Source organism: Ambystoma mexicanum, chromosome 8, assembly GCF_040938575.1.
Source record: "Ambystoma mexicanum isolate Mex_15411 chromosome 8, UKY_AmexF1_1, whole genome shotgun sequence".
Classification (NCBI taxonomy): Eukaryota; Metazoa; Chordata; class Amphibia; order Caudata; family Ambystomatidae; genus Ambystoma; species Ambystoma mexicanum.
In genome coordinates, this window is record NC_090929.1 from 112,010,367 (window position 1) to 112,024,556 (window position 14,190).

Below are 14,190 nucleotides of genomic sequence, written 5' to 3' on the forward strand. Positions count from 1 at the left end.
GCCATTTTTTTATTGTAATTTTCCTTTCTTGGAATCAGAATCACCAGTGTTTCTCGCAGGGTTTTTTGTAGGTTCCTCTTGAGGCTTGCTAAGGCATTGTTTGAACTTCATCAAGAAAGTTAAACTTGGCAGACTCAGTCTGTCATCTCTGCCTATTCTATAATTGCATTAGCAATGGTTCTGGCCCTTACGCATTCTCAAGTTCTGCAAATGTTGGGGCTAAGTAAAGTATTGTAATACAGCTTGTATACGACCGTGGAGCTTACCTTCCTTCCATAGCCCACCTGCTCTCTTTGATCAGCAGGCTTTTATCTCAAGTCCTCAAGTTATGCCTCACACCACTAATTGACACTGGCTCTTTTCCCACTGAGGCCCCAAGATGGAAAACAACTTCCTCTCCTCTTTCCCTTAGACCAAGCACCTCACACTGGAAAATCTTTTAAACTGTTCTCTTCCCTCTGGGCAATGCTCTTAAATGCACACGTCTTAGTCCTGAGGCCAGTGCAGCTTGAGGCAGTTTGATTTGCAATTGCAGATTTCACACTCGTTCACAAATTGTATCTACACATTCTCCTTTTTGCTATGGATTCACAGGATGAGCAGATTTTTGGGCTGGCCCCTGTTCCAGTGTTTGGTTATATGGAATGATCCAACGCCCAGGTCAGGCTGTTTCCAACGCCAGATGTTTATGCTCTGTCGCAGAATGGCGTTGGGACAAATAGTCAGCCTGGATGGGGTCTCCGGTGATATGATCCAGATACTACCGGATAGGTCTTCCAAAGGTAGAGGGGGGGGGCTTAAATGTCACTAGTGTTGTTTAAGGTGGACCACAAGGATGGGGCCTCTTCACATAGCTTTAATTTTCTTCTTTGGACCTCAATAGTATCGGACCCAGTTTCTAGACGCTTTAGTGCAGGCCAGCCAGTGTCAAGTTGCCCTCAAGATGGTTCAAGGCCAGGGATCTCCATGGATCAAGTTGGCTTTCGAGACCGGTTGAGTGAGTGGCAAGACGATGTTTCTGCTGGGTCGAGTTAGTGTTCAAGATGGCCAAGTCTATGGATTCCAGCAGGTCGAGGCTGGATGAGTTGATGCTTTCGTTGGATCGAAACGGTGATTGAGATGCCACGATTCATGTGCTTCCAAGGGGTCGAGCCAGCAATATAGTTGAGGGGATCTGGTTCAATGAGTTGAGTCAGTGCTAAGATGGTTCAAATAGCAGGCAAGCGGTTTGAAGTACTTGGAGTGCCAAAGGCAGCATCAGAGGTCCTGTAGCAGCTTGAAGCCAGACCAGCACGGTCAGTCTGACTCAAAGCTCCTTTAAGCAGTTAATGTGATAGTCTCGGGAGGATAGCTCAGGGGCAACATGATCACCTTGGAAGCAAGACTTCACAGAGCTCCACAGGTTCGATCCCCAGGTCTGTGCTTCGAAACCTCTGGGTATTAAGCGCGGTATAAATAACCTATCATATCATATATCATGATTTCTACTGCTTTCTGGGCTTTTCAGACACTGGGAAACAAAGTCCAGGGTGTCAGCAGAAAGGCGAGTCCTTTCTTCTACCCTTTCCATCCAGGAAGGTTTGTAGCGGTCACTTGCAGTGGGTCTGTCACTTCTAGTACAAGTGCCTCAGTTGCAGGAGGCATTGTCCAGCCAGTTGGTCATGCCACATAGGCCCCAGGAATTGTTAGGGAGACAAACTTTCCTCCTCTTCATTGGAGCTCTCTGTCTTCACCTGTATGGGAGAGAAATTTGCAACAGACTGTTTCCACAACAGAGTTCCAGGTGAATCCTTCTTGTCCTAAAGTTCAGCGATGAATCAACTAAGAGAAGGGCTCCCCCCTTATATAGGAAAAATGCTATGGTGGATTGGTCCAGAGCAAGCCTGTTGGTGGTCCAATCCAGGTTGCTGTAATAATAATAATAATAATAATAATGTCTTTTGCCTGCAGCGGCCATACCCAGGCCTTGTCTGCAGGAATTGGGCACGGGTGACAGGAAATTTGAGAGCCCTAGCAAAAACCTAGATGGAGAGATCCCTCTGTGATCTGAACCTCTTCTCTCACCTACCAACTCCTCCCCTTCCTCAGTCTACCTGCAACAAAAGGTCTACCATAAGATGGCCATTGACATGACATGACATGAATGGTTCCCAGGGGACCTCCCGGGGAGGAAGGAGTTGACTATCCTCAGGGGGATCATAGAGATGCTTCCTTTGCTGGGCCCCACATGGTGGCTGTGGGTGCACCCAGGCCAACAGCTAATACACACCAGGCCCTGTCATGCATTAGTCTCTGCTCAACAGGCTGAAAATAATATGACCTCCACTAGCCACCATATCCTAACCAGACATGGATAATATTTAATAATAAGTGCTTGGCAGCTTGTGTCACAATTGTATGTTGATTCAAGGGTGCATATGGTTAACAAGCCGACTCTGCCTTTGGAACTTTGTAATCCAACAGGCAGAGTTGTGTTTGTGTGCAAGTTTTGAGCCTTGCCTGCTGCTAATATAGAGTGGCTGCAGGGGGTGCCTTGAGACGGTTAGAGCAAGCTATACGTGTGTGTTATGACAGAATTACCAGCATCATTTGATTATTAGAAATCAAAAAGGTTTAGGCTACCCCGCCCTCGCCAGATGGCGTTCTGTCAGAGTGGGAGTGAGGGTTGAGGCCATGTGTGTGCAGAAGAGCAGCAGTGTAGCTGTGCACAAGCTCACAGTGGTAGGAGATGGCCAGGAAGCCTAACACTTTCACACTGGAATGTATTTAAGATATGACAAGAACACGGGCCATTCCTATCAAGGGGGTGACAAAAAATCGCCATTGTAATCTATTTACAAGTGTGTTTTTTTTTATAACTCAGTTTATTGGCATTTTCATGAATAAACATCCCCAAGCAATATCAATGTACAGAATGTGGATCCCACCTACCCTCCCTCTTAGGACCACCCCGGTCCATGTCCCCCCCACCCCCCCACTGCAAGTTTGTACTTTGAGCGATCAATGACCAACCTTTCCCCGGGTCTCTATCCTCCCCCTTAACCCTTGGTCTCCTCCCACTTCCCCCATATTTTCCGTTATTTCCAAGACATCCCCCGATGTTATTTTCTCCATGCTGTGACAATGCTCCTTTCCTATTTTCCAGTTCTCTGTCTTAGGCATGTCTCTGGATCCCCACTTGACCACCAAATCTCTTTTCACCACCACCGTTGCCGCTATTGAGATCAGCTGTCTTTTCCATATACCCCCATCGTAGTGGGTTGTTGCTTTTTGTCGTATAGGTTGTTATAGACTTTTTGATATTTCCGACTACTTGCGTTTGAAGTTATATTCAACATTTTTTTAAAATATATTTTAGTTTAAGGTCTCTGTGGCAACATACCTTGAAGGGGCGTGTGCTAAGGTTGTGTGAGGTCTACAAAGAGTTCAGAAACCTAAATTAATGTAGACATTCTTTATTCTGGCCCGAAAGGAAAGAGATCTCCTCTGAAGCTTTAGCAACCCAAAGTTCATCCAGGTCTTTCTCTTCCAGGGTTATTAACTTGAAAAAAAGGCTTCTCTTCAAAAGTCCATAAGGGTTTGGAATAACGCCCCAGAACTCAATCGCTTTGTCGCTTCGTTCGCACAATGATACTCCTGTTTGTCTTTCCAGATGTGGTTGGGAGGTTGCCCTCTCCAGTCCCCGGAGCAGTTGCTGCCTGTCAGCCATGAGGTCAGTAGTAGTTGTGACTTGAGTCTATGGGCAGGGCCAGCCAGTCTGCACGTCTGGCACCAGTTTCCATAAAAGGGTGTTTAAGGTTCTTGTCACCTCTCCTTCCTGAGGTCCTGATGTCTACCCTCTGCCCTGCTTCTCTAAACCTCTACTGTCCTTGCCCTCCTCGTCGCCCTGTCATGTGCTTGTTCCACCTCCCATCGTGGGCTCATCCACTTCAGATGGGGGCTTCACCCCGAAACCACTGCCTTCGGCAGAGAGTATCCTCTTGTACCTTTTATGCTCTGACTTGTTCTAACCTCACTAGTTTTCCCCCTCACCTCCGGTTCTTCGGCCACCTGCTGTTCTCCTTCTTCCCTCTGTTGTTCGCCTCCTTCCGTCCCCAATTGTCCAACTTCTACCACCTGCTATTCTCCCCTTCTACCACCTGATGTTCTCCTTTCACCGCCTGCTGGTCTCCTACACCCTTTGCTGTTTTCTCTTCTTTCCCTCTCATTTCCAATCTGCACCACTCTTCCTCCTACTACTCTACTCCCATTATCCGTGTAGCTCTCTGACACCAACTCTCTTTAAACCTAGCTCCTCTCCTTCTCTAAATGCCCATACTGTCCCCCCTCCTCGTCACTCCTTTTTTTTGGTCTTCTCCTGCCCTGGTGCTCGGCTTGTGCTAAAGGTTTTCAGATGTGTTTTATTATTATTTGCTTGGATATGCCGTTGATTCTATTTGAAAAGCTATTGCGGCCAAGGTGCGAGCTGAGATTGCTATGATGTACATGCATAGGCTGGACTGTGGTTGTCCGCCATCTTGACACGGTCGAGCCCCTCTCCCTGTGCTGGTGGGAGCTGAATGGGAGCGGAGCCCCATCTAAATCTGGTTGCTGTTGCTGGGTAAGCCCTTGTGAAGCGCAGTTTATGTGAAGCAGGGAATTGCTAATGATGTTTTCCTTCCTGCTAAACAAGGCATGTGGAACGATTGTATATTTCTCTGGCTCAAACCCTTAGGATGGGGGTACCCCTGGGCTTCTGCCACACAGTTCTTTCTCTTAAAGGCAGGAATAGCTCCACTATAATGGGCGATGGGGCGCCCATCCACTTGTCGCCCATTATGAACAAGCCAAATTAATCCCCGGGAAAGTGCTCCTCGGCTGGCTTCAACTATCAAAGGGAAGTAAAAGTTTTCCTATGATAACTTAAACTCCCCACCAGCTGCCCCAGCCTTGCACTGCCCATTGGGGATGCAGGCTAGGACACTGCAGGCCTAAATGTGCGTCGTGGGCGCTCCTGTGCCTTCCTGCACACTTAGGCCTCCCTGGGCGGCATTCAGGAGAGGCTCTTGTCTCCCGAGCATGCCCAAATGAGCCAGGAAGCGCGCTCTCTGCCCCTTGCTTTCTGTTAATGCTGTGTGTGAGCTGGGTGGGGCCTCCGTGGAAGATTTCGGGACCGGGGCTGCAGGTAAGGAGAATGTATTGTATGTATAGATGTATGTGTGGGTGTATGCGTGCATCCGAATGTTTGTATCTTTAACTACGCTTGAGCAAATGAGAGCCTGTCTTTTGTAGGTGTGTGCAAGTGAATGGGGACGTGAATGGATTTACGGATGCGTGTTGGAATGAGAGAAATGAATGAATGAATGAATGAATGTCTATGAATACGTGCATGTGTTGGATACCATTCCTACCACTGATTGTTCGCGGTAAGGGAGGTGGCAGCCTCCCTTCCCTGTGCACAATCTGAGGCAGTCCTGGAGATTTAAGGAGTGGGGGTGAGGCTGCAAAGTCCTGGCATACCTCCCCCAAACCTCACAGTGAGGGTGAGGAAGAGGGTGCATGCCAGGGCCATGACATTGCATGTTTCAAAGGGCGTCATAAGTAAAGCTACCATGAATCATGTTTACTTTTTATTGCTTTACTCTCGATGCCAATTAAAACATGCCATGGCAGAGTATCAAAATATATATACATGCTGGCCCACCAACATAGGCCATTCTTGCCACGTAATAACACTTATTTATTATTTTACTAGCTGTCCCCGGCCACGCGTTGCTGTGGCTCAGTCTGGTTAAATGGAAAAGAAAGAAAAGAGAAAGTGCACATTTCTAATATGTTTAATTTCACAATGCTTGTGGGTATACAACATGTTTTGTTGTTTCATTGTCTGTGCAGATATGCTGACTGTAGAACACGCAACATATAATTGTTCATGTGAGAAGCAATCTGTGTCTAGCTCTAAACCGCACAATTCTAACGATTGCCCTTGAGCTTTGTTGATGGTGATTGCAAACGCAATTTGGCATGACTTGAGCTGTTACGATTTCTGCGCCGAACAACATCATTTGGAAGCATGAGTAGTATTTTCTGATCTGAGATAGGAAATGCTTTGATTCGGTGGTATATCCGGCAAGCAAAGTTTTTGATGGCTCTGGCGGTTCTCCAAGTTGAGGCAGTTTAATTTTCCCGGCGGCGCAACACATTCCTTTCGTTTCTCCATTAAATCAGACCCTTGCAATAAGGACACACTTCAGTCATGGTGCCGATGAGAACATGTCTGCTCAAACTATAATCATCAGCTGGGTTGTAGCAGAATGCAAGGCGATTGTAATAGCGTGATTGCTGAGCACGGTGTCGTGTTTGACACTGATCTGCTGTTTCTCGTTAACGTCTTTCAACCACTCTCAGCCTGTCGCATTCATTCTGTTGAGAATGAAGCAGATCTGAAGCTGCTTTTACATCCAACAGATGGCGCTGTTTTTCAATAAAATATTTAGTATAGCGTGTGTTGCTTTTACGTCCAACATATGGCGCTGTTTTTCAGAAAAAGCATGTTTTTACCTGTCACAGGTGGGACATCTATGTATAGTAGGTATACAAAAACACGCGCCTATTCGAATGCAACGTTGTGTCTAAATTTCAAAGCAATCGGTGAAGAACTTTCGGAGATTTAAGATTTTTAGACAAACATTTACATTTTTATTTATATAGATTTTTTTTTGCATTTGTTAGGCTCCTATACAACAGCATTGAATTTCCAGGTGCCACAAGGCAAAGTGGGGAGGGAACAAAGGGAGTGAATACCATTGACAAAACAGTAAATAAACCATTGTGGTCCAACAATGCGTTGTGGCATTCGGACGTGCAAGTGCAGTGAAGAAAAGTGCAGGAGATGGGGATGGGTAGGTGGGGGCAAGGAATGGACAAGTGCTGGTGGGGGCCCGGTACGGAAGTGCCAAGGTGGAGGCCTCAGGCTAAGTGCTAGGTTGGGTGAATCCCAAGGGTGGGATGCACTGCCGCTAGGCAGGGGCCCGCATGGGGCAGTGCAGTGGGGGAGGACGGTGCACGTGTCCACTGGATAAAGGGCCTGGTATCCTGTGAGATTCATGAGGACCAGGCCACTGGTATGAGTGGCAGTGGGGAGATTAGCAAGGAAGGTAAAGGGGTAAAGAAAAGCAGAGTTTTGAGTCGTTTCCGGAACTTAAGAAGGCCTGCCTCAAGTCTGAGAGGGGCTGTTCCAGAGGGAGGCACCAGCCAAAGAGAGACTTGCCCCCCACTCCATCATGTTGTTCTTTTCCCTTGAGGCCTTACATGGCAAGACTGGCGTGCGTTGGTCGGTCAGTCTGTGTATATTTTGATAATGTGGCATGGCATTTTTTAATGTGCATCAAGAGTAAAGCAAACATGATTCATATTTACTTTACTCTTGATGCCCATGTTGCTATTTCATGCAAAGACACGTGTACATTACAGGCATTATGCACAAAGTAAACATGCCTATGTTCTTATATTGGAGTGCTGGCAGATATTGGTGCAGCCAGCATAGAAATATATGGGCACAGCCAGCATGGAATGTTTTTTTTTATTCTGTCATAAATGAATATATTGTGGGAAAAGGCATCATGAAAATGCTCCTGTGCACAGTTAGTGACTTGAATCTATTGGATTTTTTAAGTTACCCAACACAAGCAATTCCAAACTCTGTGACTTATTACCCAATTTTTCAAAAGTGTGCTATAAAATGGACAATTTTAACCCATTATTTAAAAAATATTTCTGGTTGGTTTGGGCTCCCTTGCTGCGCTCTGTCGCTCCCATAAACTTAAGGGACACATTTACACCCGCCCAATTAGAAAATGAAATGAACGAGCGGCAACTGGTTAAAGATCCAGATAAAATGGTTGTGTGCAAGTGATGGCGGACACTAAGTGTAGGTGACCAGGAGACCCTCCTCATAGTGCCCATGCACCCATCATCCACTTTTCACTGACTCGCGCAGGTACCCAACCCCTGACTAACCCCTTCAGAAGCCTGCAGACTTTTTCGCATATGACAGTCGAAATTAGATTGACTCCTTGGTTCTGATTGGCAAAACTATGTCCCTTTTTTATTGATAAGTACCGATGAGGAATGTTTCTGCGCTAGTGCGACCCTTTTATTCATTCAGAAAATTCTTCATTGTGGATTTGTCCAAGGCACCTGAGAAGACATACTCTGCTAAAGACTGGATAGAGAGTGAAGAATGCATAAGCCCTCATCCCTTCTAATGACAGACAACCTTCTGATGGAAGGGCTAGAGTCGCGCAATTTTGTGGGAGATGAAAAGACAAGGTGTGTGTGTGTGTGGTGTGTATGGGTGTGGTGTTGGGGTGCATGTGTGTGGGTGTGTGTATACACACATCTGGGCAACCAAAATCTGAGAAACATTCAGTAGCTTCTCAATGCACCACTGAACATCATTACTTGAACAATTGTATGCTTGTGCTTCACACAGGCGTGCAATTGGGACGGGCTACATGAGCAGTAGGAAAGGCGGACGGCTCAGCCAGACGTCCTTTCTTCTACTTAATATCACTGTTTGCTGCAGTAAAATCAACTTGCCATAAAGATACTTTTAATTAAATTATGCAAGTACTTTACATATAGTAATTTTGAAAATGGATTTATTTTTTTGCTGGCAATTGTTTATTTTATGTTTTGATTGTATAAGATTTGCTGATAAAAATAAAGGGATACAAGAAAAATAAAACACACAATTGTCAGTTTTATATAGCTTTTTTTAGATCAGTTTTAGGCCTTAATTTAATTTTTTTTATTAAGTATTCATACTTTGGAAATGTGATAAACTCTTCAGTATTCACCGAAATATTAAGGGTTGCTCTTTGGCATATCTTAAAACTGTATAGTTAAGAATGTTAACTAACTCTGCGTGTTGTCTATATACCGTCTAGCAGTGCACGTCCTACTAGGGTCAAAAGATTCCACACAAACTATATAGATCTGCAGTATATAGATCTGCAGCATACATGGAGCAACATATAATACATTCAGAAGTTCCAATAAGGACTATATTTTCCATGAGTGGAGAATATAGTAGCGCAGAAGATGATGGACGCGATTGTCCATCCAAGGACCTGGTTGGACTATCTTCTATATCTCTTGCATCATCTGGACTACATTTCAAGGGGCCATTGGGCAAAGATCCGGGTAAAGGTGTCTTAGTTGCAGATGGTGGGTAAGGAACATGCAACCAAGCGAAGATCGAAGCTTCGAGGGAGTGGAGGAATCTATGGAGCAATGCGTGACGATGAGAAGAGGCGGAGCCATCATGGAATGCCTCAGTGAGGATCAGAGAGAATAAAAAGGTGGAAGTTGCCAGTCAGGGGCAAGATGGGAAGATAGGTCGACGATGTGCCCAGTCAAGGAAGATCTAAACTAGATGCCAGGTAGTCTGGAAGAATATCACTAGTCGAGAGCGAACATTGTCAAGAATCAGCGTTGCAGGTAAATTGGCAATTTCTTTTGTTGTATTTCTGTGACACTCCTACTGTCAGCATGTTGAACCAAAGTAGTGCAATTTTACCCACAGATTGCAGATAACTCCTTTAATGGCTCTGTTTCTCTATGTTCTGTTTCTGCTAATGGCATGTCACTCTTCTCCTCCTGATTAAAGAGCAATGCCAAGCCATTTCAGGAATGGGTAGGCGCACAGCTGATGAAAAGAATACAGATGAGAAGAGCTGTCATTAAATCTGTCTCTGGATTGTGCTTGTTTTTTTCAGGACCCGACTGAGAAGCCTGCCAAGCGGGAGAACCCACACAAATACCTCCTCTACAAGCCAACCTTCAGCCAGCTATTCACCTTCCTAGCAGCATCTTTCAAGGTGTGTCTTTCACAGCTGAGTCATGGGGTGCAGTGCCTTCATTGCGAGGTGGTGGCCCCACTGCACTGGCATGGATGGAGATCACAGAAACATTCAAAAGAAATTAAGTGATGTAGAATCAGAGAGCGGTCTTACACTTGACATGCCCTCCTGCTCACTCTTCCAGTCCCTTCCTCCTTCGCCTCTGTATTCTCCATCCTTTTTTAAAAATGTTTTTACCTCCTCTCTCATTTCACTTCTCCACCAGCAACACTTGAAGTAGCCTCAGGGCCATTTTAGCACTGCAACCAACATTACATTGCCTAATTTTCTGTCCGGGTGCCACTTGATCCATTGGCTACCCTCCATCCCCCCCCCTTTTGCACTGGCCTTCTCTGTCCCTCTTTGTCTCCTGCCTCTCTTCCCCCAAGGGGTTTGCACAACCGCAGCACTGTACTTCATTACATATTACGCAGTGGGTGGCAATAGCTGACAATTGGGTAATCCTCAAAGACAATAGGGAAGAGGAGGGCACTAATGTGCGTGGTGCAAGATGGACACCTTCTGAGGGAACTCTGCCACTGTCTCTGCATTGCTGGTATCATTTTCCCTTTCCCACTGAGCCACTATAGAATTCCCACATTAGCCATCCCTCAGATGTGGTTGTGCATCTGGTAATACATGCCGGAAGCCAACCAGACCGGAGATACTGCCGGCCTGCAGACAGGGGCCAATATTGTATCTGTAGGCAGAGTGCGCCGCAGCATTGGCTGCTTGCATACCAGGGCTGAGAGTTCTTTGATGGTCTCTCTGCAGTGGGCATTGCCTGCAGGATCCAAGGATCTATGCGGGGAGCCTCCGGATGCATGTCTTGCTACATTGCTTGCACTCCTTTTCGTATGCACCATTGCAGACCCTGAAGCAACTATACCACTGTTCATTGTAGCTGCCATTGCAGGGAATAAGTAGGTTCTTTTCTTTTTCAATGTGTATACAATAAGTGACTTTGATACTGGCTGTAGAACTCCCGCGTGCCCCTTCTACTCCCCCGCGACCCCCACCACAGCCATTATGGAGTAATATTTACAGAGAAATGCCTATGTAAAGAATGTTTTGAACCCAAGTAAAATGGAGTACTCAATGGGAGATAGCTTCAAAGGATTTCTCAAGGACACCTAGATAAGTTTGATCCCCTTTCTGCTTTGTAACTATGTGTCCTAGCTTATAAGCCATATTGCAAGTCCTTAATGTCAACACTGAGCAATAATAGCTAATGGAATCAAACTCTGCAACATCTGTGCCTCCAAAGTCTGTTTGATGCAGCACCATGTGGCACTCAACGCCAGCTCCCCTGCCTGCCAGAATAATAACAGAAAACCATCAGGGTGGGCCACAGTGGTGGGCCTGAGGAAGGCAGCAAGAAGATTCCTCACCTCCACCAGGTACATCCAAACCAGGAGGAGGACACAACACTGCTGTAGACACCTTCATGATTAAAAGACAGAATTCTTGCCCCTTCATTCTCTTTACACTCTGAGGAAGCTTAGAGTAGGCAAACTCCTCCATGAAATACTCAGTCATCATTTCTAAAAGTATGCCTGCAACCGTTTGATTAATCGTAGGAAAAATTGTATCCTCTTTTAGGACTACCCTTTCCAGATGGTCTTCAAAATGGCTGTTGTGTTGGCTGCGATGAGGCTGTCACAATGCAAATGCCTTGCAACTCTTCTGCATTTTAAAGATACCCACATCCTTTCTCCAAGTCATGTCTTCGCCAAATTTGCCTCTTCAGTTCCTAAATTCTTTTAGAAAGGCAAACGAGCGCCAATAGAACTCTAGCGCAGTGCATTGCTGCCAAAGGAAGAGGAGGATTACATTTACCTGATTTTACATTATACCAGGATGCATTTATAATCATGCAAGCAGCGAGTTGGTTGCGCATTTACGAATGTTGCGGGCGCCATCTACCTCCGTTAACAGAGCTTGATGAGCTTGCTCTCCGTTGACAAACACCCTCTCATATTTTGCCCTCCAGTGATCCCATCAACTGGATTGGCTTTACTCAAAACCTTTAGTGGCCATTAAGATCTAGGACACCCTAGAGTAGTACCGTTGGCAGTAGTGGAGGCAGCTTTTGGTGCCAGGGAGGCCAGAGGGCACACTGGGTCCCAGTTGGGACCCAATGGGGGCCGCCAACCCCATTTGCCCTCCCCTGGCTCTGGCACTGTCCATTGGCATAACTCAAAGGGCCGGATCCAAAATCAGCCAGTTACACGGAGGCCATGAAAGGCTCTGGCCATATCCTCCATCAGAGACCTTTTGGTAGACAGACCTCTAGTTCCGTTTAGATAGATTTGGACTGGGGCCAAGAAAATGAATCCACCTTCATCAACTGAACACAGCACTCAAGATATTGCCCCCACACCTGATCCTGCTAAGTCTCATGCAGTGTGCCTGGAAGAATAGCCGTGTTAATGGTAGGTGGGCTTTTTAGCTTCTAAGGTATAAACTACTCTAAGATTCTGCTTATGCCGATGTAGTTGACCTTCAGGAAAGATGGTTGTCTGATACCATGACCAACACAGAGAGGAATCCTCTGGCTCCTCCCTCAGCCTGCACCTGGTGGTTGTAAATGTTGTATTATTATTACTGAATTTGCCATCCAGTCAGCTCTTACCAGTTGAAGGACTGGTTTGCTTTTGCTCTCGTCAACCCAGGCTTAGTGAGAATGGATGGACTTCACAAGATGGGGATAGATCTATATCATTGAAAATAAATCTACTTAATCTACTTAAAAAGGCCCAGATGACCCACTGAGGCCTCCCTTGTGTGTGTATCTTAGTATTTGATGGGCTGAGTTGAGAGGTTCCACTCCTTTTCCCTCCCTCCTATTCCTGAGCCACCTATGATCCCAATTAATGGTGATAATTGAATATTTAAGTCTGTGTTAGTCGTTCACAGCAGGCATCACAGGTTGCGCTTTGAAGAAAGTGCAGCAGGACATGCCACTGGAGTTCTCCATGCCTGGAGGATGCCCTACAGAGATGAATCATAGATTACAGGGTCCGGGCGAGGCAACAGGGGTCACTGCTCAGGGTTCAAGCAGTATAGGCGTATGCTGACACTTGAAAAGCCACAGAAATGCCTCCAACAGAACAGATCTAGCTGCACCCTCTGCATCAGAGGAAAGGAGCACCGGAGACAGTGCCTCATGGTCAGGAGGCAGACCCAGAATCTGCTTGTGCTGAGCATCTATGCTATCCCTCTGCTCTTTGGTCCCTCTTGGATCTTCCGCATCAAATCCCAGTAGTTGACAAAGTTTCTGGTGCACAGTCAGCTTTTATGCCAGGAGGGTAGAGGGTCACCCTTGATGCAGGCATTGCCCGGGCATAATTGCGGATGCAGATTCCAGAAAAGTCCCACGGAAGCAACAACTACAGTCACTCCCAGGGAATAACACACATTCTTTTGTGAACTCCTGCTCTGAGGTCATATCAAGAAAATTGCCTTACATGATCATTTCTCATTCTCCGCCTAATCGCACTCAAGTGCAATGAAGCAGAGTTGCCTGGTGTGATGAAGTCCTTTGCCTGTGTCTTGGGGTAGAGGGTGGGGTGGTCCTGGTGGCTAGGTGCTGCCATCCTCTGAATCATGCTGGACTCCCTTCGGGGTGCTGTGCTGATAGTTATTTTCCTCACTTTTTTATTAAATGGAATCCAGTTGCACGCGTCATGCTCATTCCGATTTGCCATTAAGAAATGACAAATCTTAGACGCAGAGACAAAGGACGAGGCTGCTCCATGTAAGTTAGTGGGTGAGGTGCTAGGATTAGGACGGATTAGGACGGTGTATTTTGAAGATATGTGCTGGTTTAAATATAGCACTTGAGTCCGTAGGTAAATATAGAGTCTTTATTTAGACTTGCTCAGGTTGTAACATTCAGATAAACAGGTTACAAAGATTGGCCACCCTTCAGTAGTAATCTGCCCAACTGACAACCTTGGAATGCAGCTGTGACCTCACACATAAACATTCTCATGCGACATTCCTCTTGTAATCACATGCACACCCCTATTATGTATGGGCACCAGTGTTTTGTATGGGCATAATCTAACACAGGGCTAGGATTAGGGCCAGGGCAGAGCAAGTGGACAAGGCAACTATGTAGAAAATAAAGATGGACAGGGTAGAGGTGCCAGCTGCCCACAGAAGAATGCAAGTGAATAGCAGGGATGCATGCCCACATTCTTAGCCATCTGGTTCGTCAGTGCCCAACTCCAAGGTGCTGACACAAAGTAGGACACAGTGTTTCTATAAAAGCAGTAAAATGCCATATACAGACCCGGTC

General features: G+C 46.1%; 1 protein-coding gene across 4 annotated transcripts in view; it reads left to right on the top strand.

Annotated features, from left to right (window-relative positions):
• Window positions 1-14,190, top strand: part of SCAI (suppressor of cancer cell invasion) — an 877,065-nt gene that overhangs the window by 694,980 nt on the left and 167,895 nt on the right. For 2 of the 4 annotated variants that reach the window (XM_069609434.1, XM_069609436.1), the window contains 2 exons: window positions 3,653-3,712; window positions 9,762-9,863. In XM_069609434.1, the coding sequence (XP_069465535.1) occupies window positions 3,653-3,712; window positions 9,762-9,863 (162 nt within the window). The remainder of the gene's footprint in view (window positions 1-3,652; window positions 3,713-9,761; window positions 9,864-14,190) is intronic. The other 2 variants (XM_069609437.1, XM_069609435.1) reach the window with 1 other exon arrangement.